General features: G+C 45.4%; 1 protein-coding gene across 1 annotated transcript; it reads right to left on the bottom strand.

The window, feature by feature from the left end:
* Positions 1 to 136: 136 nt before the first annotated feature.
* On the bottom strand, positions 137 to 23,741 carry LOC130312393 (uncharacterized). Its single transcript, XM_056552572.1, has 4 exons — positions 23,558 to 23,741; positions 4,150 to 5,311; positions 3,523 to 3,932; positions 137 to 2,322 (listed from the first exon to the last, which is right to left on the bottom strand). The coding sequence occupies exons 2-4, from the start codon at positions 5,308 to 5,310 to the stop codon at positions 372 to 374; spliced, it is 3,522 nt and encodes a 1,173-aa protein (XP_056408547.1). The 5' UTR covers position 5,311; positions 23,558 to 23,741; the 3' UTR covers positions 137 to 371.
* Positions 23,742 to 24,532: the final 791 nt, after the last annotated feature.

Genomic DNA, 24,532 nt, shown 5'->3' with positions numbered 1-24,532 from the left:
GAGAAAGTTAAATAATATATATATATCTCTATCTATCTGACTGATATCCATCTGAGCCCAAAAAAATTTATATAAACAAACTGAAATTGTCATCCTTTGCTAAATTTAAGGAATTCCACAAATACCCTAAGGTTATGTTCACACACGCCATAACGGTAACAGACGTATTTTCTGTAGTTACTAATGTGTAACCTAAAAAGTTTCATAAACATATAGATCGTACTCGGAGAAATGTTACCAATGTTTGTTTCTTGTTTTGTTTTTTGCATATTTTTTTGACTGAAAATGAACTGTATGTAGAAATCAACATATTGTATTGTACATCGTATAAACTAGAGAAAACAAGCAAAAACATTTGTTCCTGTTGACTTTTACGTTACTAAAACAATGGACTTTACATCCGGCTTCACATCTGGAATTATGTGTTCAGGCGCAGAGGACGTGTGTGAGCTCCACTCAAAACTGCGATTCCCAGAAACCAATTCCACCACTTCCTGCATCAAATCGATTAAGAAGTCCTGGTTGGTGGGTTCGTACATCTCCGGGCCATACCGTTCCCTTCTGTCCTTGGGGTCGGCCGTATTATATCTATGGGACCCTGCACTTGTTCTCGATGACCGCCGTGCCATGGCCCGGATCTTTCTGCAGTTAGTATTGTGGTCCAGGGCGGCCAATTGAGTGCGTGCGTACATTTCATCGATGGTGACGTGCTGCTGCTCCTTCTGATCACTTTGGTACTTCACAATGGCGCTGAGGAAAACCTCTATGTCTCCGTTGTGACAGAAATGACAGATCCGCTTCATGTCCTTTCGGAGTCTTTTGTCCAATACGATTTTCTTTAGAGCTTTGAAGCTCGGGCTATTTGTTTTCAGCCATTTCCTCTTCCGTGTCGTGTCCTCGGGGAGATGCTTGTGTTGGCAAGAAGAATATTTACCGTCCTTGTCCTCCCAGGCGTGGACATTCTGCACATGGTAGAGGATAGAATTCCACTTGGCCACGAGAAGGGAATCATCTCCATTATAGGAGTCCGAACACCATCGCAAGTGGCTTTGTATCGCCCCAACCCATTCCGCGAGGTCTTCACAGTCCTTCTCGTGACTGGCATCAAGCATTTTGTCACCCACACTTTTGGCGATTTGCCGCAAATTAAACTCATGGGTAATTGTAGGATACTCCTCCTTCACCATCTTTCTTATGGGAAAATGGCGATTGGTACAGAGTAGTTTGACGCTGATTTCATTTTGCAAGAGAAAGTCCAGTGCGTTTTTACACGCTATCTTTTCCGATTCAGGAGAAGAAACATCCATTGCCGACTGTTGAACATCGAAAGATAGGATTTTTTTGGTCTCCATATCCATCATACCGTAGACACAAAACGTATCGTTGTTTCCCAAGGAGTCCCATCGCCCGTCTCCGGAGATACACACAGGGGGTCCTTGTACATTTTCTATACTCTCCATTTGGCTGCTTTTCCAGGAATGCTCAATTGTTGGGAAAATATAATTATGCTGATACTTGGAGTAGGCGTTCTCCGACATCGCCATAATGTTCATCAGATGGAAAAATTGTTTCATTTTCGGGAAACTATTGCCGCTCTCAAATATTGCGGAGGCTAAGATTACGTTTCCGAGCGGTTTACCGTCAATCGTGGGCTGGCTTTCCCATAGGAGATTATAATCGTGGTCGGCACATTCAACAAAGATAGAAATATAAGATCCTGTCCTCTTTTTTATAATTCTTATTATTGGACTAGTGCACTCTGACGATTGGCACGGGATCTTCAGGATAAGTTCATCCAGAGAATTTTCAAAGACAATGAATTTCCGCTGTTTAACCGGATGTATATAACAGGGAGGATGGTCGCCGAAATTTCTTTTGGAAAAAATTACCTCTTCGCCTTCTTCATCTTCTTCTTCTTGTGAATCTTCGGTTTCTCCCGACTCGTCTACTGATGAGAATTCAGAGTCTGGACCTTGAGTATATGCGGCCATCTCACTATGCTTCCTTTTCGTTGCTGGAGGGAAGGCCGTCGCATTTTGGTGCAGGAATATCGTCGGTACAGCGTTCTTGGTCAATATTTCTTTTCCAGTTGTAGCATTGTAGATAAAGCAATAAGGTGCAAAATGCTTTGCACACATCCAATACGAGTCGCTCTTTTTTGTAGAGTAAAATATTTTGTTCACGCCCTCCTCTAGGTTATCGGAGTATTGTCCAGTCGCCCTTAACCAAGTTCGGATTCGTTCTTTGTCCCTAGGGAACGCATGGAGAGTTTCTGACCTTCTGTTGGCCGAGGAGCATCCGTTCACCACACATGTCGGCATTCTGCCAAAAAAATAAATAAAATAAAATTGTTGACATTTGTAGAACGATGAACACAATAATGTAATAATTTTTTTTAATTTTTTTTTTACAGGTTGTAGGAGCTTTAATGGTTCCTAGATTTAAAAAAAAACTGAAAGAGTAGCGTATGTGGACTTTTACAGGAGTACAAATATGTCAAATGTAATGGTTTCCTCCAATGGCTTCATTTATGACAATATTGGGGGGGGGGCATACTCGAAAATTAAAATTTGTTTCACGTTATGTGAAGAAGCATTACATGATGTGAAACATTTGTTGGTATTACTTCGCTTTGTCTGTCCGCTATAAAAGCGATAAAGTTAGTGGTTTAAGATACAACAGTACAGCACCTCAAGTAATAATAATATACATGAGCAGAAAAGATATATAAAAATAAATAGAATATAGAATATCAGACCTTTTACTAGTTTCAACTGACAAAAGATCCACGATAAACAACCAAGGAAAACATGGACAGTTCTGTAAAGTTAGGATGTCTCTCTGATCAGGTCTGGGCCTTGATATGAGAGTCTTATGGGTCTTAGCCACACCCTCTCTGCTCCCCTCCTAGTCATGTGACAGGAGGCTGACCTGCTTAATTCCAGCCTCGTTGAAGCATCTCCACAGATCATCACTGATGCTCCATCAAATTTCCCAGTGGTTAGATGAGACCTGGAGAGGCCTAGAGCCAGAGTGTCTCAAACTTACAGTAACATTTGGTGTTGGATCAGTGATAATCTGGGGAGATGTTTAAGAAAGGCTGGAATCAGGCAGATTTGTCTTTGGGAAGAGCATATGAATCAAGCTAAGTTTAAGGTAAGAGGAGAATGGGCAGATTGGTTCAAGATGACAGAAAGGCAGCAGTACCGAGGTATGCAGAATACCATATCTGAACGCACAACACGTCCAACCTTGAAGCAGCAAAAGACCACACCGACAGATCTGCAGGAACAGCGTGAAGCCATCTTGCTCTATATGTTGCAAAATCTCTGAGAAAATGTTCTCAGCAACTTGTAGAAAGTATGCCACGAAGAATGACGGCAAAAGGGAGTCCAACCCGGTATTAGCAAGGTGTACTTAACAAATTGACTAGTGGCAATCATAACACTGCTCGCTTACTTGTCTCAACGTCAATTTAATCTACTTCTGCACCTTTATCACCATAACCTTCCACCCTCTTACCTTGATAAGAAGTCAATATCCAAATCCCCAAGCCGATCATCCATAGTATTCACAGATTTCTTCCTCCTTCGGTGACTTTCTGCTCTGCAGTTGCCTGGGTGAGTAGTATCCTCGGAAATCGGACTTGGCTGCTCTTCCTTTATACCAATGGAAGAAACACTTTGTTTCTCAGCAAATTCTTTTCTTGGCTCTGATGTTACAGGATGAAAATCTTGTCTGGGCCCAACAATCTGGTTACACGTTGGGCATCTACTTCCAGCCGGTATTGTGACTCTTCTTCGTTCCCCTAATCGTGGGGCAGTAACCAGAGACGAGCACTCGGCAGTTTTAGGATTTCTAGGGAAAATAGGAGGGACCGCCATGTTGGCCAACTGTTTACCAGTTTTGGGCAAAAACCAAACCATATGGGTCTGTGGATGAAAAAATAAAGGCGTTAAAGCTCTTAGAACCTTAAAGCAACATCAACACAACACACCCTGTTACTAATCTACCTAGTTTGAAGTCCTAACAAAAAAATATAATAATTAGATTTTTCAAAGAAAATAATCTTTTCATTTATTTATGAATTTTTTTTTTTTTTACTATATATGCATAAACTATTTTAGGATATAAAAAAAAAACACCTACTGGTTCATTTTGATCACGAAGCTCTATGGGTGAAAATGGCTTAACACTATCACTTAGGTCAGGATGGATGCCCTCTGTTGGTTGTGGGGACATATCAGATAGACCTGTATCTTCTTGCTCAATAATGTTTGAGTAATAATTATGCTCCGTGATAAATTCAGGAATTTCAATTGGTGACGTTGCCCGTAGGTTAAACGGTGTTGATCTTTTTTTAGACCATTTTGAAGTGGTTGTGACCTCACTTCCTGTACTTTCAGTGGACATTTCAGACGGCATCTCGAATGGTTCCAGGTTAGAAGAAAGATCTGATGGTTCTGGTTCCTCTGGGTCGCTGTTTTGTATTTCAATGGTGATTAGATCACTAGACATTTGGGGAAGAACTTCAGATGGTAAACGTTCAGCTGCATCCGTCGGAATACCATCGAAAGAGAGGAGGCTGGTGCATAACCTCTTACGTCGTTTTTTTCGCAAATCCGCTTTCGGACCCTTTGGAGGAAAGAACAAAAATGGCATGGTGTTGGTCGAAAAGTCCCTTTTTTGAGGAGCCAAGTTTTCCTTTCTTTGACTAATTGAATTTGACGATGGAAAGATTTCTAAAGGAGGCCATGTTGGCGGTAGGATCACAGCATTTGGTGGGACAGATAGTACTACATCTGAGGAAGATTTAGTGGAATGTTGTTGAGAAGTTGGAAGAACTGGTGATATTACCGATACTACAGAGGAAATAGATGAACCCAGAGACAAAGCTGAAGTGGTTAATGTGTGCGATCCAGAAGAAGAACTGCTGAAGGTGACAATGGTTGTCGTTGGTGTACAAACCGGTGTTATATGTTGCGTAGTTGACAATGTTGACACTTGCTGTAGTGGAAGGCCAGAGGTAGGTGGAAATACTGTTGGTATAGCATCCTTGCGTAGTCTTCGACGATCCTCTTCGTAGGTATAACAATGGTGCTCGAAATGTTTGGAACACATCCTGTAGGAGTCACACACCTTCCCATCTAAAATCTTCTGGACCATTTTGTCAATATTCGCATCATACTGGCCGGTTTGTAGTAACCAAACTCTAATTCTTTCGGGCTCCCATGGGAAACTGTGAAGAGTAACTGTTGGATCTTTGTTTTTCCACTTAGTCGTGCAGCCTTTCACAAAGCAGGAGGGCATACTATAATTTAAATAAAAATTAATATGGTCAAGCAAAAATAAAATGTAAAGAAAAATACTAAAAACAAGGGTATTTTTATTTACTTTTCTATTTAAAATATTTATAAAAACGTGGAATATCTGAATAATGTATTTTTTTGCATAATTCTTTTTTAACCTGCTCATGAGAGAGATGTAGTCTACGAGTTTCCTCAGAGAGAGGACTACATGTGAGACTTCGAGAAGGGACTATACTCTATGTGAGACTCCGAGAGAGGGCTTTACTACATGCGAGACTCCGAGAAGGGACTATACTCTATGTGAGACTCCGAGAGAGGGCTTTACTACATGCGAGACTCCGAGAAGGGACTATACTCTATGTGAGACTTCAAGAGGGGACTATACTATATGTCAGACTCCGAGAGAGGACTATACTATATGTGAGACTAGGAGAAAGGACTATATTATATGTGAGACTCCAAGAGAGGACTATACTATATGTGAGACTAGGAGAGAGGACTATACTATATGTCGGACTCCAAGAGGCGACCATACTATATGCGAGACTCCGAGAGAGAGGACTTTACTACAAGCGAGACTCCGAGAAGGGACTATACTTTATGTGAGACTTCAAGAGGGTACTATACTATATGTGAGACGAGGAGAGGGGACTATGCTATATGTCAGACTCCGAGAGAGGACTATACTATATGTGAGACTAGGAGAGGGCACTATACTATATGTGAGATGAGGAGAGGGGATTATACTACATTTGAGACTCCAAGAGAGGACTATACTACATGTGAGACTCCACGAGGGGACTATACGCACCAAGCCGTAAATGTACACCCCGGAGAGTTAAGTGATTTTGAAGTAAGTGCAGAAGCTGCGCTCACTTCATAGCGGTGAGAGTCAGCTACTAACAGTAGCCACACACTCATCACTAATGATGGGCAGCGGTGATCCTTTACACCGTGAGCAATGCTGATCACTGCATCAAAAGTATCAGATGTTACATCCTGGCTAGCTCAGTTGGCTTATCAGACCCCAACGACATGGTGACTGGAATCTGATAAGCTAAAATGTCCCCTCACTTGCCTCCTGCCGGCAATCACCGAATCACTGATGCAGCTTCGCTTAGCCGATGACATTGCACAATGCTGCACAGCATAGTGATTGCATATAAAAGTCCTCTATAGGGACCTAAAAAGTGTAAAATAGAAAAAAAATTTTTTTAATATAAAATCATTCTAATAAAAAAAAAAACAAAAAAAAAAACACCACCCTTTTTCCATTTTCCAAATCACCGAAACTAGATAGCAATTAGTGTAGAATCAAAAATTTATCACCAAATTACACTAAAATATAACCTTTATTAAAGATCAATTAAAATACACATGGGTTCCAAACCATCAAAAAGAAGACAAACAGCACACAAATTGTGTGGTTGTGCTGCAGACCGCCCTATGGAGGGACACAGCAGACTTACATAAAAAATGGATTGATTACAGTGCAACGGGTAAGTATCACCACCGAGCCAGGGTGTGGGAATAAGGTGGGGAAAAGAGGGAAAGGACCAGGCTGGAGAATGGCCCCTACCTGATGCAACCTATCCTATAGCTATATCCTATCCTATAGCTCTGACTCTACCCTGAGCCTAGGCGGGGTGGATGCCCTGACAAGGGCGGCCTCGCATTGGAACCTACCCCTATCCCTAACAATCTCAGGGGATAGGAGAAGGGAATGTAACTAGACGTTACTAGAACAATATATATCAGTACCCAGTACTCCAAACATAAATCAGCATACATGTTGGAACGAGAGACAGTCCATAGTAGAGCTGGGGGGTATGACCAAATGTGTGTATCACGGTATTTTTGTAACCTATGGCGGTATATAACGGTATTACTCTCCCCCTCCCAAATCATGTGACCTGCGAGCGCTGTTCTGCCCCCCCCCCCCAAATTAATTGTCAGCCCAGCGCTGTCCCTATCGGGGTAAATACTCACATATCACCCTCAAGCGTTGCCCTCCTCGTCCTCCTGTTTGTTGCAGCCTCCGGCGCTGGAACTCTGTACTGTACGCTGTGTCCCTATGCTCGGGCTGCAAAAGATAAACAAAATAAACTTTAACTCACCTTCCCCGTCGGTCCGGACCTGCTTCCTGGGGACGGGAACGTTGGACAGCCATCAGCCTTCCGACTTCTTACATGACAGTGGGCTCAGCCTATAACCGGCCGAGGCAGAACATCCCTGCGGCCGGTGATAGGCTGATGGCTGTCCGACGTTCCCATCCCCAGGAAGCAGGTCCGGACCGACGGGGAAGGCGAGTTAAAGTTTATTTTGTTTATCTTTTGCAGCCCGAGCATAGGGATACAGCTATAGAGTGTCAGCACCGGCGGCCCGCAACAAACAGGAGGACAAGGAGGGCAGCGCTTGCGGGTGATATGTGAGTATTTACCCCGATAGGGACAGCGCAGCGCTGGGCTGATAATTCATTCTCGAGGGGGGGGGAGGGGCCAAACCGGTATTGCTGTATGGGAAAAATTCATATCGTGCAGCACAAAAATTTCGGTATTTGGTATGAACCGGTATAGCGCCCAGCACTAGTCCATAGTAGTATATTGCAGTGGTCTATGTATACTGATGGAATATACTAGATACAAGATCGATATAAGAATGTGGAATCTAGGTAAAAAAATGTCCCCAGCCCAATATGCACTAAGATATTAATTAATATACAAATGATTACCTAAACCTTAAAAATGAACATTCTAAATAGCATTATTTCATTCTGACCATTAGAATGAGGTCTCATCAAAAATAGGCAACACAGAGATCATAAGCCTACAAGTAAAGCATGGACTGGATCACCTATGGATTCCAAAATGGATGATCTATACCTATCTGGATCCAAAGCAAAACCACAATTAGAAGTATGAAAAAAAGAGGCAGTGATACTCACCTACAGGGGCACTGTACTGAACGTGGCTACACGTTTCACGCCCCATTGCTCTTCAGGGGACAATGGAGGGGCTGAATAATGACAGATGAACCATCCATGTGATGGGCGATAGTATACAGCGAGGATGGGAGATGTAACGCGGCCATGATTAGACACCGTCTGGTCCTTCTTTTTTATGGTGTATTTTAATTGATCTTTAATAAAGGTTATATTTTAGTGTAATTCGGGGATACATATTTGGGATCGGGCTTTAAGCATACTCATTTTCTTACAAAAAAAAAAGTTTATTTTAACGGAGTAAAATAAAATAAAACCTATATAAAATGGATATCGTAATCATATGGACCCACAGAATAATGGGGAGGGGGGATTCATTAAAATCCTGAGTAGAGGAAAAAAGTTTTACCAGTTGCCCATAGCAACAATCAGATCGCTTCTTTTATTTAAAAATGTAATGAGCAATCTGATTGGTTGCTATGGGCAATATTCAGGTAAATTAATCAGTCCAAAATTGCTGAGTGAGAGACCATGTGACCCGTTCGTGGAAGATGTTGGATCTGTGTTCACCACAATCGGGGAAGTGTTCAATAGGGTCTTCGCCAGTGTGATGCATGACCTTAAAGGGGTACTCCGCTGCTCAGCGTTTTAGGACAAAATGTTCCGAACGCTTAGAGCCGGCGCCGGGAGCTCGTGACGTCATAGCCCTGACCCCTCAATGCAAGTCTATGGGAGGGGGCTTGACAGAGACTTGCACTGAGGGGGCAGGCGTGATGTCATGAGGGGGCGGAGCAATGACATCACGAGCTCCCGGCGCCGGCTCTAAGCGTTCAGAACATTTTGTTCCAAACGCTGAGCAGCGGAGTACCCCTTTAAATTGGGCCTCCCTCCAAAATTCGCCAATGACAGCCTTACGTACTTTAGCCTACCCCTCCAGAATAGGTACCTTCAGGGACTCCTTTCTAAGCTGGCCTTCCCAGTAACCGAGCAGGGAGGAAGCAACTACATCACTCCACTTTCTCTTTAAAGGGGTACTCCCGCGGAAAACCTTTTTATTTATTTATTTTTTTTAAATCAACTGGTGCCAGAAATTTGTAAATTACATCTATTAAAAAAATCTTAATCCTTCCAGTACTTATTAGCTGCTGAATACTACAGAGGAAATGGTTTTCTTTTTGGAACACAGAGCTCTCTGCTGACATCACGAGCACAGTGCTCTCTGCTGACATCTCTGTCCATTTTAAGAACTGTCCAGAGTAGGAGAAAATCCCCATAGCAAACATATGCTGCTCCGGACAGTTCCTAAAATGGACAGAGGTGTCAGCAGAGAGCACTGTGCTCGTGATGTCAGCAGAGAGCTCTGTGTTCCAAAAAGAAAAGAATTTCCTCTGTAGTGTTCAGCAGCTAATAAATTCTGGAAGGATTAGGATTTTTTAATAGAAGTAATTTACAAATCTGTTTAACTTTCTGGAGCCAGTTGATAAAAAAAAAAAAAAAAAAGTTTTCCACCGGAGTACCCCTTTAAGTGCCTATAAAGGCAGAATAGGGAATGAAAAGGAGCCCCTGAAGACAGGAACTCGTCAAAGGAAGTTTTCAAAAATTCCCTAGAGGTGTCATTAAAGGGGAACTTCAGTACATAAGTATTTTGTCCTATCCACAGGACAGGGTATAAGTGTCCGATCGCAGGGGGTCCAACCACTAGGCCCCTCGGGCTCTCATCATGCACGGCCTCTGTTCTGTACACAAATTACTGACGACCACGGCGCACGAAGCGGTGGCCGAGATCTTCCCTCCATGTATCTCTATGGGAGAGCCGGAGATCCAGCGCTCGTGTCGGCCACCGTTTTGTGCGGTGGTCGTCAGTAATCCTTGCATGAGGACAGCCGGTGAGCCACGCTAGTGCTGGGCGGTATACCGGTATAAACCCGATACCGTTTTTTTTTTCTCCCACGGTATGGATTTTTGCCCATACCGCTATACCGGTCGGGCCCCTCCCCCACCCTCCGAGTCAATAAAAAAAATTAAACTTACCCGTAATGGGGGTGGTCCGGGCCATCCATCCTTCCTGTAGTGTCCGGCGGCATTCCAGGTGGAGGGTGAACCAGTCTGGGCTGTCCTTCTCCGGGGGTCCTCTTCTCCACTCCGGGCAGGCTCCGGCCTAGTACGCTGCATAGACGCCGCTACGCAGGTGCGTCGCTGTGCAGCAGCATCTATGCAGCGTTACTAGGCCGGAGAGAAATTAAAGGGGTCCTCCGGTGAAAACCTTTTTTCTTTTAAATCAACTGGTGCCAGAAAGTTAAACATATTTGTAAATTACTTCTATTAAAAAAATCTTAATCCTTCCAGTACTTATCAGCTGCTGAATACTACAGAGGAAATTCTTTTCTTTTTGGAATGCTCTCTGATGACATCACGACCACAGTTCTCTCTGCTGATGTTATTATAATAATAAATCTTTATTTATTGTTGTCCTTAGTGGGATTTGAACCCAAGTCCCCAGCACTGCAAGGAAGCAGTGTTAACCACTGAGCCACCATGCTGCCCTTAGCATACATCTGCTATGCATGGTTGCTAAAATGGACAGAGATGTCAGCAGAGAGCACTGTGCTCATGATGTCATCAGTGTTCCAAAAAGAAAGGAATTTCCTCTGTAGCATTCAGCAGCTAATAAGTACTGGAAGGATTAAGATTGTTTAATAGAAGTAATTTACAAATATGTTTAACTTCCTGCCACCAGTTGATTTAAAAGAAAAAAGGTTTTCACCGGAGTACCACTTTAAAGGGGTACTCCAGTGGAAAATTTTTTTTTTAAATCAACTGGTGCCAGAAAGTTAAACAGATTTGTAAATTACTTCTATTAAACAATCTTAATCCTTCCAGTACTTATTAGCTGCTGAATACTACAGAGGAAATTATTTTCTTTTTGGAACACAGAACTCTCTGCTGACATCACGAGCACAGTGCTCTCTGCTGACATCTCTGTCCATTTTAGGAACTGTTAGGTTAAGAACATATGCTGCTCTGGACAGTTCCTAAAATGGACAGAGATGTCAACAGAGAGCACTGTGCTCGTGATGTCAGCAGAGAGCTCTGTGTTCCAAAAAGAAAAAAGATTCCTATGTAGTATTCAGCAGCTAATAAGTACTGGAAGGATTAAGATTTTTTTAATAGAAGTGATTTACAAATCTGTTTAACTTTCTGGCACCAGTTGATAAAAAAAAATAAAATAAAAAGTTTTCCACTGGAGTACCCCTTTAAGTACCACTTAAAGGGGCATTCCGGGCAAAAACATAAGGATAGGGGATAAGATGTCTGATCACGGGCGGCCCCCTGCTGAGACCCCCTGCGATCTACCTGTAGCACCCGCATGTTTCCGGGACTGGGGACGTGACGTCATGCCACGCCCACTCCATTCATGTCTATGGGAGGGGGCGTGACGGCCATCTGGGCCCGGCCCCTCACATGCCTTTAACCCCTACATCACCCTGTCCAGCTCCTCCCGGTAGATCGAGGCATTCAACCTTGCCAGTTCCGCCTCAGAGAGAGAAGCCAAACCTGCTAGGGATAGCCATTCATGCGTGGGGGAGGAGTATACTGCAAAATATAATTTCGGCTATCTAGCCAAGAGGAGTCCTGGTTTATTAGCATATCTAAATATCGAAGCCTTATATTGTGTTCGGGAAGGATTATCCCTACGCTCCAACCAAGACTCGCAGGTAGATTTGGCTCGAGTCAAAGATTGTTTGGTGGTGTCTGAGGAAGAAATGGTTAAAGCTGTGTAAGCCTGCTGAAGAGCAAACCCCAAATCTTTAAAGGGGTACTCCGCTGCTCAGCGTTTGGAACAAACGGTTCCGAACGCTGGAGCCGGCACCAGGAGCTCGTGACATCATAGCCCCGTCCCCTCATGATGTCACGCGCTGCCCCCTCAATGCAAGTCTATGGGAGGGGGCGTGACAGCGTCACGCCCCCTCCCACAGACTTGCATTGAGGGGGCGTGGCGTGACATCATGAGGGGGCGGGATGTGACGTCACGAGCTACCGGCTCCGGCTCCAGTGTTCGAAACAGTTTGTTCCAAATGCTGAGCAGCGGAGTACCCCTTTTCTTGAGGGAGGTCGTGTAAGCCCGGATTTTTCCCTGTAGGACCGCATTTTGCCGATCAAAGGACAGTTGGGGAGATGTTTGATGGTTCTTATTGTCTGAGAAAAGTACTAACCACCACCCTTTCAGTAGCACCTAAAAACTGTTCATCTCTCGCCAATCCCACTGGAAACCGCCATAAAGTCAGAACCTCTCGGGATCCGTTCATTTAGACACAGTAAAATCGGGGCATAGTCGGGGATCAATAAGTCCTCCAAAACAGACCTGCTGTACCCGAGATTTAAAAAAAGAGCGTCAGGTAGAAAGCAAGAGTCCAGTCTAGACCACGAGTCGTGGGCATGGGAGTAGTGACTGTATTCTTGCGCTTCCGGTTGAAGCAACTTCCAGGCATTCACCACCAAGCACACCTGAGTAGCCCACTGGGCTAGAAGAGAGTCGTAGTGCCTAGAGGGGTGGCTGCGAGTGTCCATTACTGCTCCTATCCTCTAATGCATTTATCACTGTGTTAAAGTTGCCAGTGACTACTTTACGTGGTACAGTCCTGGACAGAATCCTCCCAGCCAGAGGGTCAAAAAAAGGACCCATCATCTATATAAGGACCATAAACATTAAATATCTTCTAAGAGATGCACACGACAGATCCTACCAGAGTCATCTTGCTGCGTGGAAATTAGATGGTATGTGAATGATCTATGAAACAGAATAAGGGCCCCAGCTTTATGATCTACTGCCGAAATTCCCTCAATCCTACCCACCCACCTTCATACGAGCAAAATCTTCTTCACATAAATGGGTCTCCTGCAACAGTGCTATATCAGGGGACCATGATGCTCTTGTGGGGGGGGGGACTGTAGGCCCTTAACATTCCATGAGATTGCAATGCGTGAGCGCATTGTCCCCTTCTCTTCCAGAGCCGGCGGGGCTGGGATTTGCACCGCGGGATGCGCCCGCATGCGAATCCCAGCCCGTCACTCACCTCAGTCCTCTGCTGCTTCCTCTAAGCTCCGGCACGCGTGCCCCCACCTCCTAGGGCGCGCGCGCTGGAGTTCTAAGATTTAAAAGTCCATTGCGCCCGTAATTATCCGTTTCACCTTTCACACTGTTATAAGTTTCTGCACCTCCCATATACCCCTGCCGGATCTTTGTTGCCCTAGTGCCTGAGAGAAAGTGTTCCTGTGCGTTGCCTTGCCGCTTTCTGACCTCTCTGTTTCGTGACCTGACCTTGCTCCTTTGCCGCCTGCCTACTGACCTCCTGCTACGTTCCTGACTACGATCCTGTGCCGCCTGCCCTGACCTTCTGCTATCCAGACCACTAGTTGCCGTATCCTACCTGTGCCTCGAACCTCCTCAGCCGCCTGTGTGGTCAAGTTGTGCCAGGGGTAGCGATATGGGTGCCGCAGCAAGTCCATCCGCTTTGCGGTGGGCTCTTGTGAAAACCAGGGGAACCTTAGACCCCGCTCCCTGGTCCGGCCGTGTCATCTGCCACACAGGTCCAGTGGATCCACATCCACAAGTGTTCCTGTCTGCTGAACAGTGAGTGTTACAGGGGCTTATTGCGAGAAGCTAAACCCGATGGAATTCCTCATATCGAAGCCAAGCCTGTAGTACCTTTCCAATTTGCAGGAGTGGGTAATGCCTAAGAGTTCTGGCAGGCCAACTTCACGTTGCTAGAGGTCTGATGCTGGAACCATTTCCGGGACAACGACCACTCTCAGATAATTACATTGAGACCTGTTCTCCAGGTCCTCAACTTTGTCCACGAGACAGTGACACTCACCTTCCAGGGTTAGGATGTGAGTGTGAGCCGATTCTCCCGCTTTCTCCGCCACGCCAACTTCATCCTCTACTGCAGAGAGTCTCGCGCCATGTTGCACAGTTGTCTGCTGGAGCTGGGTGGCTTGTATGGTAGAGATTAGAGTCTCGTAGGAGCAATGTGTCAGGCAAACTTTGCAGCTAGCAGGGAGTTGTCCCCTCCTGTCAGAACATGTTCCCCACCTCCCTCAGCATATTCCTTGGTGCAGGGAGTAGGTGACTCCACTCTGCTGGATCTGCCACCTCGTCTCCTCGGAGTCCCGCCTTTATCCTTTGAGTTTTTCGGCCCATTCGTAGGAGATAATGCGTCATGTAATCTAGCCCACTACAAGGCAAGAGGGAGTCCCGGAGGACCACTATGGCCGGTAAGTAATCTGATTTGTAATAGACCCCCGGCCTCTCACTGATCTGACCTGTAATAGACCCGGGCCCCTCCTCGGTCTGATCTGTAATAGACCCCTGGGCCCTGCCCTGATCTGACCTGTAATAGACCCGGGCCCCTCCTCTGATCTTACCTGTAAAAAAAACCAAACCACTCCCTCAGTCTGACCTGTGATAAACCCTTGGTCCCTCCCCGATCTGACCTGTAATAGACCCCCGGCCCCTTCCCCAATCTTACCTGTAATAGACCCCGGGTAAGTAGTGCCAAGAATTAGCTTGCGGGCAGGGAGCTGATGCACTACACGTCCTTACAGCACGGTGCCGGAACCAGGGATTTATTCTGAATGCCATATTTGGAGTTGGGAAGGAATTTTTACCTCTAGTATGAGCAGGGATGTGGAATTCCTATCGCCCGACGCCCGGGACAAGCAGTTTTGGGCACCGGGCAGGTGAAATTGTCCGGCCCTTAGCCAGTTTTGGGCAAGCAGGGCCGGACCTGAGAAGCACTGCGGACCTCTGCAGACTGTATGGAGCAGGCTCCCGACTCCTGCCCGCTCCATACTCTGCAGCCCCCCGGCTGTAAAAACCTGTTTCCTCCGAAGCAGAGCAGGGGAGATGAGAAGCTGTGTATTTGTCTTCTCTCCCCTGCTCTGCAGACGTGCGGGGGGAGATGAGGGGGCGTGGCTTCTTGCTCTGCAGACGTGCGGGGGGAGATGAGGGGGCGTGGCTTCTTGCTCTGCAGATGTGCGGGGGGAGATGAGGGGGTGTGGCTTCTTGCTCTGCAGATGTGCGGGGGGAGATGAGGGGGTGTGGCTTCTTGCTCTGCAGATGTGCGGGGGGAGATGAGGGGGCATGGCTTCTTGCTCTGCAGACGTGCGGGGGGAGATGAGGGGGCATGGCTTCTTGCTCTGCAGACGTGCGGGGGGAGATGAGGGGGCGTGGCTTCTTGCTCCCCGTGCAGACCTGCGTCCTCTGCCTTCACTCCCCCCAGCTGTAGCTTCGGAGAGCTGAGGGGAGAAGGCGCGTCTGCACGGGGAGATGCATGCGGCGCTCAGCAATGTGTATGGAGTGGGCTCGGGATTCCTGCCCGCTCCATACTCTGCAGCCCCCGGCTGTTCTCAGTAGCCGGGGGCCGCCGCTAATAGCCAGAATGCATTGATCGCCGCGGCTGGCTATTAACCCTTTAGATCGCCGCTGTCAAAGCTGACAGCGGCGTCTAAAGGGAGATGTGAATGCTCCCTGGTGGGCTAGTGGGGTGAGATCAAATATAGAGGTAGCCGGAGGACTTACCTCTGTTCCCTGCTGTCCCGCTCTGTCATTGATAGATCCTGGCTGGACCAGGCTCTATCAATGGATCACAGAGCTCACAGATCAATGGAGTTCAATAGAATCTATTCATCTGTCTGAGGAATCTAATGATTCCTCCTATAAGTCTAATAAAGTGTAAAAAAAAAAAAAAAAAAATAAAAGTTTGAAAGACACACATTAACCCATTGGTCTTTAAACTGTGCCCCTCCAGATGTTACAAAACTACAATTCCCAGCATGCCAGGACAGCTGTTGGCTGTTCAGGCATGCTGGGAGTTGTAGTTTTGCAACATCTGGAGGGCCACAGTTTGAAGTCCGCTGTATTAAACCCTTCCATGTTAAAAGTTCAAATCACCCCCTTTTCCTATATAAAAACATGTAAACATAATAAAAATAAACATATTTGTTATCGCTTCGTGCGTAATTGTACAACCTATGAAAATATAACATAATGTATCCCGTACGGTAAATGTAAAAAAATACCAAACCACAGATTTGCAATTTTTATAATATCCAAGAAAAAAAAAGTTAAAAAGCGATTAAAAAGTCAGATCAATACCAAAATGGTGCCGATACAAAAAACAGATTATGGCGCAAAAAATGAGCCCTCATACAGCCTGGTATGCGGAAAAAAAATAAAGCTACAGGGGTTAAAAAATGGCAATTAAAAAAATTAGAAAAAGTTCAGAATTAGTAAAACATGACGTAAACGATACAAATCTGGTATCGCTGTAATCAGGCGCCTAAAGTATAAAACTAACATGTTACCTCAACCACAAGGTAAATGGCGCAGAAAAGAAAAACCACCAAATCTGCTAAATTATCTTTTACTATTTCAATTTCACTTCCCTGAATATATATATATTTTTGGTTTGGAGAATATGTTATTGGAAAATTAAAAGGTGTCATTATAGTAGGTAGTTATGGCTATTATAGTAGGTAGGTATCATTATAGTAGGTAGGTATCATTATAGTAGGTAGTTATGGCTATTATAGTAGGTAGATATCATTATAGTAGGTAGGTATCATTATAGTAGGTAGGTATCATTATAGTAGGTAATTATGGCTATTATAGTAGGTAGATATCATTATAGTAGGTAGATATCATTATAGTAGGTAGGTATCATTATAGTAGGTAGGTATCATTATAGTAGGTAGTTATGGCTATTATAGTAGGTAGATATCATTATAGTAGGTAGTTATGGCTATTATAGTAGGTAGATATCATTATAGTAGGTAGGTATCATTATAGTAGGTAGGTATCATTATAGTAGGTAGTTATCATTATAGTAGGTAGATATCATTATAGTAGGTAGGTATCATTATAGTAGGTAGTTATCATTATAGTAGGTAGTTATCATTATAGTAGGTAGGTATCATTATAGTAGGTAGGTATCATTATAGTAGGTAGGTATCATTATAGTAGGTAGTTATGGCTATTATAGTGGGTAGGTATCATTATAGTAGGTAGTTATCATTATAGTAGGTAGATATCATTATAGTAGGTAGATATCATTATAGTAGGTAGGTATCATTATAGTAGGTAGTTATTATAGTAGGTAGGTATCATTATAGTAGGTAGGTATCATTATAGTAGGTAGTTATCATTATAGTAGGTAGTTATCATTATAGTAGGTAGTTATCATTATAGTAGGTAGATATCATTATAGTAGGTAGGTATCATTATAGTAGGTAGTTATGGCTATTATAGTAGGTAGATATCATTATAGTAGGTAGGTATCATTATAGTAGGTAGGTATCATTATAGTAGGTAGATATCATTATAGTAGGTAGGTATCATTATAGTAGGTAGGTATCATTATAGTAGGTAGTTATGGCTATTATAGTAGGTAGATATCATTATAGTAGGTAGGTATCATTATAGTAGGTAGGTATCATTATAGTAGGTAGTTATCATTATAGTAGGTAGATATCATTATAGTAGGTAGGTATCATTATAGTAGGTAGTTATCATTATAGTAGGTAGTTATCATTATAGTAGGTAGGTATCATTATAGTAGGTAGGTATCATTATAGTAGGTAGGTATCATTATAGTAGGTAGTTATGGCTATTATAGTGGGTAGGTATCATTATAGTAGGTAGTTATCATTATAGTAGGTAGATATCATTATAGTAGGTAGATATCATTATAGTAGGTAGGTATCATTATAGTAGGTAGTTATTATAGTAGGTAGGTATCATTATAGTAGGTAGGTATCATTATAGTAGGTAGTTATCATTATAGTAGGTAGTTATCATTATAGTAGGTAGATATCATTATAGTAGGTAGGTATCATTATAGTAGGTAGTTATGGCTATTATAGTAGGTAGATATCATTATAGTAGGTAGGTATCATTATAGTAGGTAGGTATCATTATAGTAGGTAGATATCATTATAGTAGGTAGGTATCATTATAGTAGGTAGATATCATTATAGTAGGTAGGTATCATTATAGTAGGTAGGTATCATTATAGTAGGTAGTTATGGCTATTATAGTAGGTAGATATCATATCATTATAGTAGGTAGGTATCATTATAGTAGGTATTTATGGCTATTATAGTAGGTAGATATCATTATAGTAGGTAGGTATCATTATAGTAGGTAGGTATCATTATAGTAGGTAGGTATCATTATAGTAGGTAGGTATCATTATAGTAGGTAGTTATGGCTATTATAGTAGGTAGGTATCATTATAGTAGGTAGGTATCATTATAGTAGGTAGTTATGGCTATTATAGTAGGTAGATATCATTATAGTAGGTAGGTATCATTATAGTAGGTAGTTATGGCTATTATAGTAGGTAGATATCATTATAGTAGGTAGGTATCATTATAGTAGGTAGGTATCATTATAGTAGGTAGTTATCATTATAGTAGGTAGATATCATTATAGTAGGTAGGTATCATTATAGTAGGTAGTTATCATTATAGTAGGTAGTTATCATTATAGTAGGTAGTTATCATTATAGTAGGTAGGTATCATTATAGTAGGTAGGTATCATTATAGTAGGTAGGTATCATTATAGTAGGTAGGTATCATTATAGTAGGTAGTTATGGCTATTATAGTGGGTAGGTATCATTATAGTAGGTAGTTATCATTATAGTAGGTAGATATCATTATAGTAGGTAGATATCATTATAGTAGGTAGGTATCATAGTAGGTAGGTATCATTATAGTAGGTAGTTATTATAGTAGGTAGGTATCATTATAGTAGGTAGGTATCATTATAGTAGGTAGTTATCATTATAGTAGGTAGATATCATTATAGTAGGTAGGTATCATTATAGTAGGTAGTTATGGCTATTATAGTAGGTAGATATCATTATAGTAGGTAGGTATCATTATAGTAGGTAGGTATCATTATAGTAGGTAGATATCATTATAGTAGGTAGGTATCATTATAGTAGGTAGGTATCATTATAGTAGGTAGTTATGGCTATTATAGTAGGTAGATATCATATCATTATAGTAGGTAGGTATCATTATAGTAGGTATTTATGGCTATTATAGTAGGTAGATATCATTATAGTAGGTAGGTATCATTATAGTAGGTAGGTATCATTATAGTAGGTAGATATCATTATAGTAGGTAGGTATCATTATAGTAGGTAGGTATCATTATAGTAGGTAGTTATGGCTATTATAGTAGGTAGGTATCATTATAGTAGGTAGGTATCATTATAGTAGGTATTTATGGCTATTATAGGGCGAGGGGAAAAAACTAGAGCGTAAAAGTGAAAATTGGCCGAACAAGAGGATCGTCAGGAGGGACAAGTAGATTTTGCTCCATTTTAGTCCCGTGGACAAGTAGTTTTTTGTAAAATTTCCACCCCCCTGTATGAGGGTTTTTGCCTCCTCTGGATCAGTAGGGACTCATTAGGGTTATAGGTTGAACTTTATGGACTCTCGTCTTTTTTCAGCCTTATGAACCATGTTACTATGTTACTAATGTGTCATTTTTATTGAAAAAAAATAAATAAAATAAAGTAACAAAATGGCATTTTGTTTTGTTTTTATTTTTCCTCACAATTGTTTTTAAATTGAAAGGCACGAAACACGAAAGCGCAAAAAAGAAAAAAGCCTTGAGGGGGTAGAAAAAAAACAAAAAGGAATAAAATAATAAAAAATAAAGAATTCTAAGAATTTCTACTTCTATATGTGGCAGCGGTAGATGATAAGAAAATCACAGTTTACTAAAGGGGTTAAATTAAACCCTAAATGTTCGGCCACCAGGGGGTGCTCTTTTGGGTCCTCTGCACTTTGCTCTCTGGCTGTCAATCAAGCAGGCCGATGCTCGATCATAGAAGACACGGACTCAGCGAAGGCGCGCGCCGCGCGCCTTCGCTGAGTCCATGACTTCTATGATCGAGCCCCAGCCGGAACTGAAAAGTGATCCTCGGAGGACACCATTAATGGGAACCCACCATTTCGGGTAAATATAGAATTACAGGCAGCGCGGCAGGTTTGTTCCGAAGCGCCTCTGTGATACGAAAAACAGAGAGGGGGAGGGGGGGGGGGTACCGAAAGGCAGCCTTAAAAAATAAAAGGGCGGGGGGGGGGGGGGGGGGGGGGGGGGGCAGGTTTATTAAGAGGAGACAAAGAAGAATAATAGAATATTTTACAACCGAATGAAGGAAAATCACAGATAAGAAAACGGAAAAAACGGACCTGATCATAATGAATATTTTTATACCAGAAAATGGTAATAGACCCCCGGGCCCCTCCTCTGATCTGACCTGTAATAGACCCCGGGCCCCTCCTCTGACCTGTAATAGACCCCGGGCCCCTCCTCTGATCTGACCTGTAATAGACCCCGGGCCCCTCCTCTGACCTGTAATAGACCCCGGGCCCCTCCTCTGATCTGTAATAGACCCAGGGCCCCTCCTCTGACCTGTAATAGACCCCGGGCCCCTCCTCTGACCTGTAATAGACCCCGGGCCCCTCCTCTGATCTGACCTGTAATAGACCCCGGGCCCCTCCTCTGACCTGTAATAGACCCCGGGCCCCTCCTCTGATCTGTAATAGACCCAGGGCCCCTCCTCTGACCTGTAATAGACCCCGGGCCCCTCCTCTGACCTGTAATAGACCCCGGGCCCCTCCTCTGATCTGACCTGTAATAGACCCAGGGCCCCTCCTCTGACCTGTAATAGACCCCGGGCCCCTCCTCTGACCTGTAATAGACCCCGGGCCCCTCCTCTGATCTGTAATAGACCCCGGGCCCCTCCTCTGATCTGACCTGTAATAGACCCCGGGCCCCTCCTCTGATCTGACCTGTAATAGACCCCCGGGCCCCTCCTCTGATCTGTAATAGACCCCGGGCCCCTCCTCTGATCTGTAATAGACCCCGGGCCCCTCCCCTGATCTGACCTGTAATAGACCCCGGGCCCCTCCTCTGACCTGTAATAGACCCCGGGCCCCTCCTCTGACCTGTAATAGACCCCGGGCCCCTCCTCTGATCTGTAATAGAACCCGGGCCCCTCCTCTGACCTGTAATAGACCCCGGGCCCCTCCTCTGACCTGTAATAGACCCCCGGGCCCCTCCTCTGACCTGTAATAGACCCCGGGCCCCTCATCTGACCTGTAATAGACCCCCGGGCCCCTCCTCTGACCTGTAATAGACCCCGGGCCCCTCCTCTGACCTGTAATAGACCCCGGGCCCCTCCTCTGACCTGTAATAGACCCCGGGCCCCTCCTCTGACCTGTAATCGACCCCGGGCCCCTCCTCTGATCTGTAATAGACCCCGGGCCCCTCCTCTGATCTGTAATAGACCCCGGGCCCCTCCTCTGACCTGTAATAGACCCCGGGCCCCTCCTCTGACCTGTAATAGACCCCGGGCCCCTCCTCTAATGTGACCTGTAATAGACCCCGGGCCCCTCCTCTGATCTGACCTGTAATAGACCCCGGGCCCCTCCTCTGATCTGACCTGTAATTGACCCCGGGCCCCTCCTCTGATCTGTAATAGACCCCCGGGCCCCTCCTCTGATCTGACCTGTAATAGACCCAGGGCCCCTCCTCTGACCTGTAATAGACCCCGGGCCCCTCCTCTGACCTGTAATAGACCCCGGGCCCCTCCTCTGATCTGTAATAGACCCCGGGCCCCTCCTCTGATCTGACCTGTAATAGACCCCGGGCCCCTCCTCTGATCTGACCTATAATAGACCCCCGGGCCCCTCCTCTGACCTGTAATAGACCCAGGGCCCCTCCTCTGACCTGTAATAGACCCCGGGCCCCTCCTCTGATCTGACCTGTAATAGACCCCGGGCCCCTCCTCTGATCTGTAATAGACCCCCGGGCCCCTCCTCTGACCTGTAATAGACCCCGTGCCCCTCCTCTGACCTGTAATAGACCCCGGGCCCCTCCTCTGACCTGTAATAGACCCCGGGCCCCTCCCCTGATCTGACCTGTAATAGACCCTGGGCCCCTCCTCTGACCTGTAATAGACCCCGGGCCCCTCCTCTGATCTGATCTGTAATAGACCCCGGGCCCCTCCTCTGATCTGTAATAGACCCCGGGCCCCTCCTCTGACCTGTAATAGACCCCGGGCCCCTCCTCTGACCTGTAATAGACCCCGGGCCCCTCCTCTGACCTGTAATAGACCCCGGGCCCCTCCTCTGATCTGACCTGTAATAGACCCCGGGCCCCTCCTCTGACCTGTAATAGACCCCGGGCCCCTCCTCTGATCTGACCTGTAATAGACCCCGGGCCCCTCCTCTGACCTGTAATAGACCCCGGGCCCCTCCTCTGATCTGATCTGTAATAGACCCCGGGCCCCTCCTCTGATCTGTAATAGACCCCGGGCCCCTCCTCTGATCTGACCTGTAATAGACCCCGGGCCCCTCCTCTGATCTGTAATAGACCCCGGGCCCCTCCTCTGACCTGTAATAGACCCCGGGCCCCTCCTCTGACCTGTAATAGACCCCGGGCCCCTTCTCTGACCTGTAATAGACCCCGGGCCCCTCCTCTGAACTGTAATAGACCCCGGGCCCCTCCTCTGATCTGTAATAGACCCCGGGCTCCTCCTCTGACCTGTAATAGACCCCGGGCCCCTCCTCTGATCTGACCTGTAATAGACCCCGGGCCCCTGCTCTGACCTGTAATAGACCCCGGGCCCCTCCTCTGACCTGTAATAGACCCCGGGCCCCTCCTCTGATCTGTAATAGACCCCGGGCCCCTCCTCTGACCTGTAATAGACCCCGGGCCCCTCCTCTGATCTGTAATAGACCCCGGGCCCCTCCTCTGACCTGTAATAGACCCCGGGCCCCTCCTCTGACCTGTAATAGACCCCGGGCCCCTCCTCTGACCTGTAATAGACCCCGGGCCCCTCCTCTGACCTGTAATAGACCCCCGGGCCCCTCCTCTGACCTGTAATAGACCCCGGGCCCCTCCTCTGACCTGTAATAGACCCTGGGCCCCTCCTCTGACCTGTAATAGACCCCGGGCCCCTCCTCTGACCTGTAATAGACCCCGGGCCCCTCCTCTGACCTGTAATAGGGCTGAACACTCTGGGCAGGGTTGGTCTCCTAGGTAACTGCAGGGCCCGGCATGCACAGCGCCCCCTACTGTCAGGTGAGGAGAGGACCCCCGGCCGGACACCTTCTATTCTCCCACATGGAGCAGATCCCTACAATGCGCGGGAACCTCCACAGGGGACACGTGACTCCACCAGACTGAACATCACAGCAAATCCTCCATGTGACCTTACCTCACTGCTGGCTGATAACAGAGACAACAAGAGACGACAGCACCGACCACCCACCAGGACCCGCTCTGTATATGGGACCGGAAAACAGTGAAGGACCTGTGATGACGTCATATGAGGGGGCGGGGCTGAGCAGTGGAGACGACAGTGGTGGATGAAGGACCTGTAGGGACGGTCATGTGACATAAGGGGGAAGAGCAGTGAAGGAGAGTGTTTGGTGAAGGACCTGAGGTCACGTGACATGAGGGGGCGGGGCTTTGTATGGAGATGAAGAGGTGGATTCTGGGTTTTCCCTTCTGTAAGTTGTCAGCAGCTGTGAGAGAGCTGGAGCCAGAGGGATGCTGGGAGTTGTAGTTCTCTCCTGATATCACATAATAACAGTCTGGACATGCTGGGAGTTGTAGTTCTCTCCTCTGATATCACATAATAACAGTGTGGACATGCTGGGAGTTGTAGTTCTCTCCTGATATCACATAATAACAGTCTGGACATGCTGGGAGTTGTAGTTCTCTCCTCTGATATCACATAATAACAGTCTGGACATGCTGGGAGTTGTAGTTCTCTCCTGATATCACATAATAACAGTCTGGACATGCTGGGAGTTGTAGTTCTCTCCTCTGATATCACATAATAACAGTGTGGACATGCTGGGAGTTGTAGTTCTCTCCTGATATCACATAATAACAGTCTGGACATGCTGGGAGTTGTAGTTCTCTGATATCACATAATAACAGTCTGGACATGCTGGGAGTTGTAGTTCTCTCCTCTGATATCACATAATAACAGTCTGGACATGCTGGGAGTTGTAGTTCTCTGATATCACATAACAGTCTGGACATGCTGGGAGTTGTAGTTCTCTCCTCTGATATCACGTAATAACAGTCTGGACATGCTGGGAGTTGTAGTTCTCTTCTCTGATATCACATAATAACAGTCTGGACATGCTGGGAGTTGTAGTTCTCTCCTCTGATATCATAT

Source organism: Hyla sarda, chromosome 1 (genome assembly GCF_029499605.1).
Source record: "Hyla sarda isolate aHylSar1 chromosome 1, aHylSar1.hap1, whole genome shotgun sequence".
Lineage (NCBI taxonomy): Eukaryota > Metazoa > Chordata > Amphibia > Anura > Hylidae > Hyla > Hyla sarda.
This window is presented reverse-complemented; position numbering and strand designations above follow the sequence as displayed.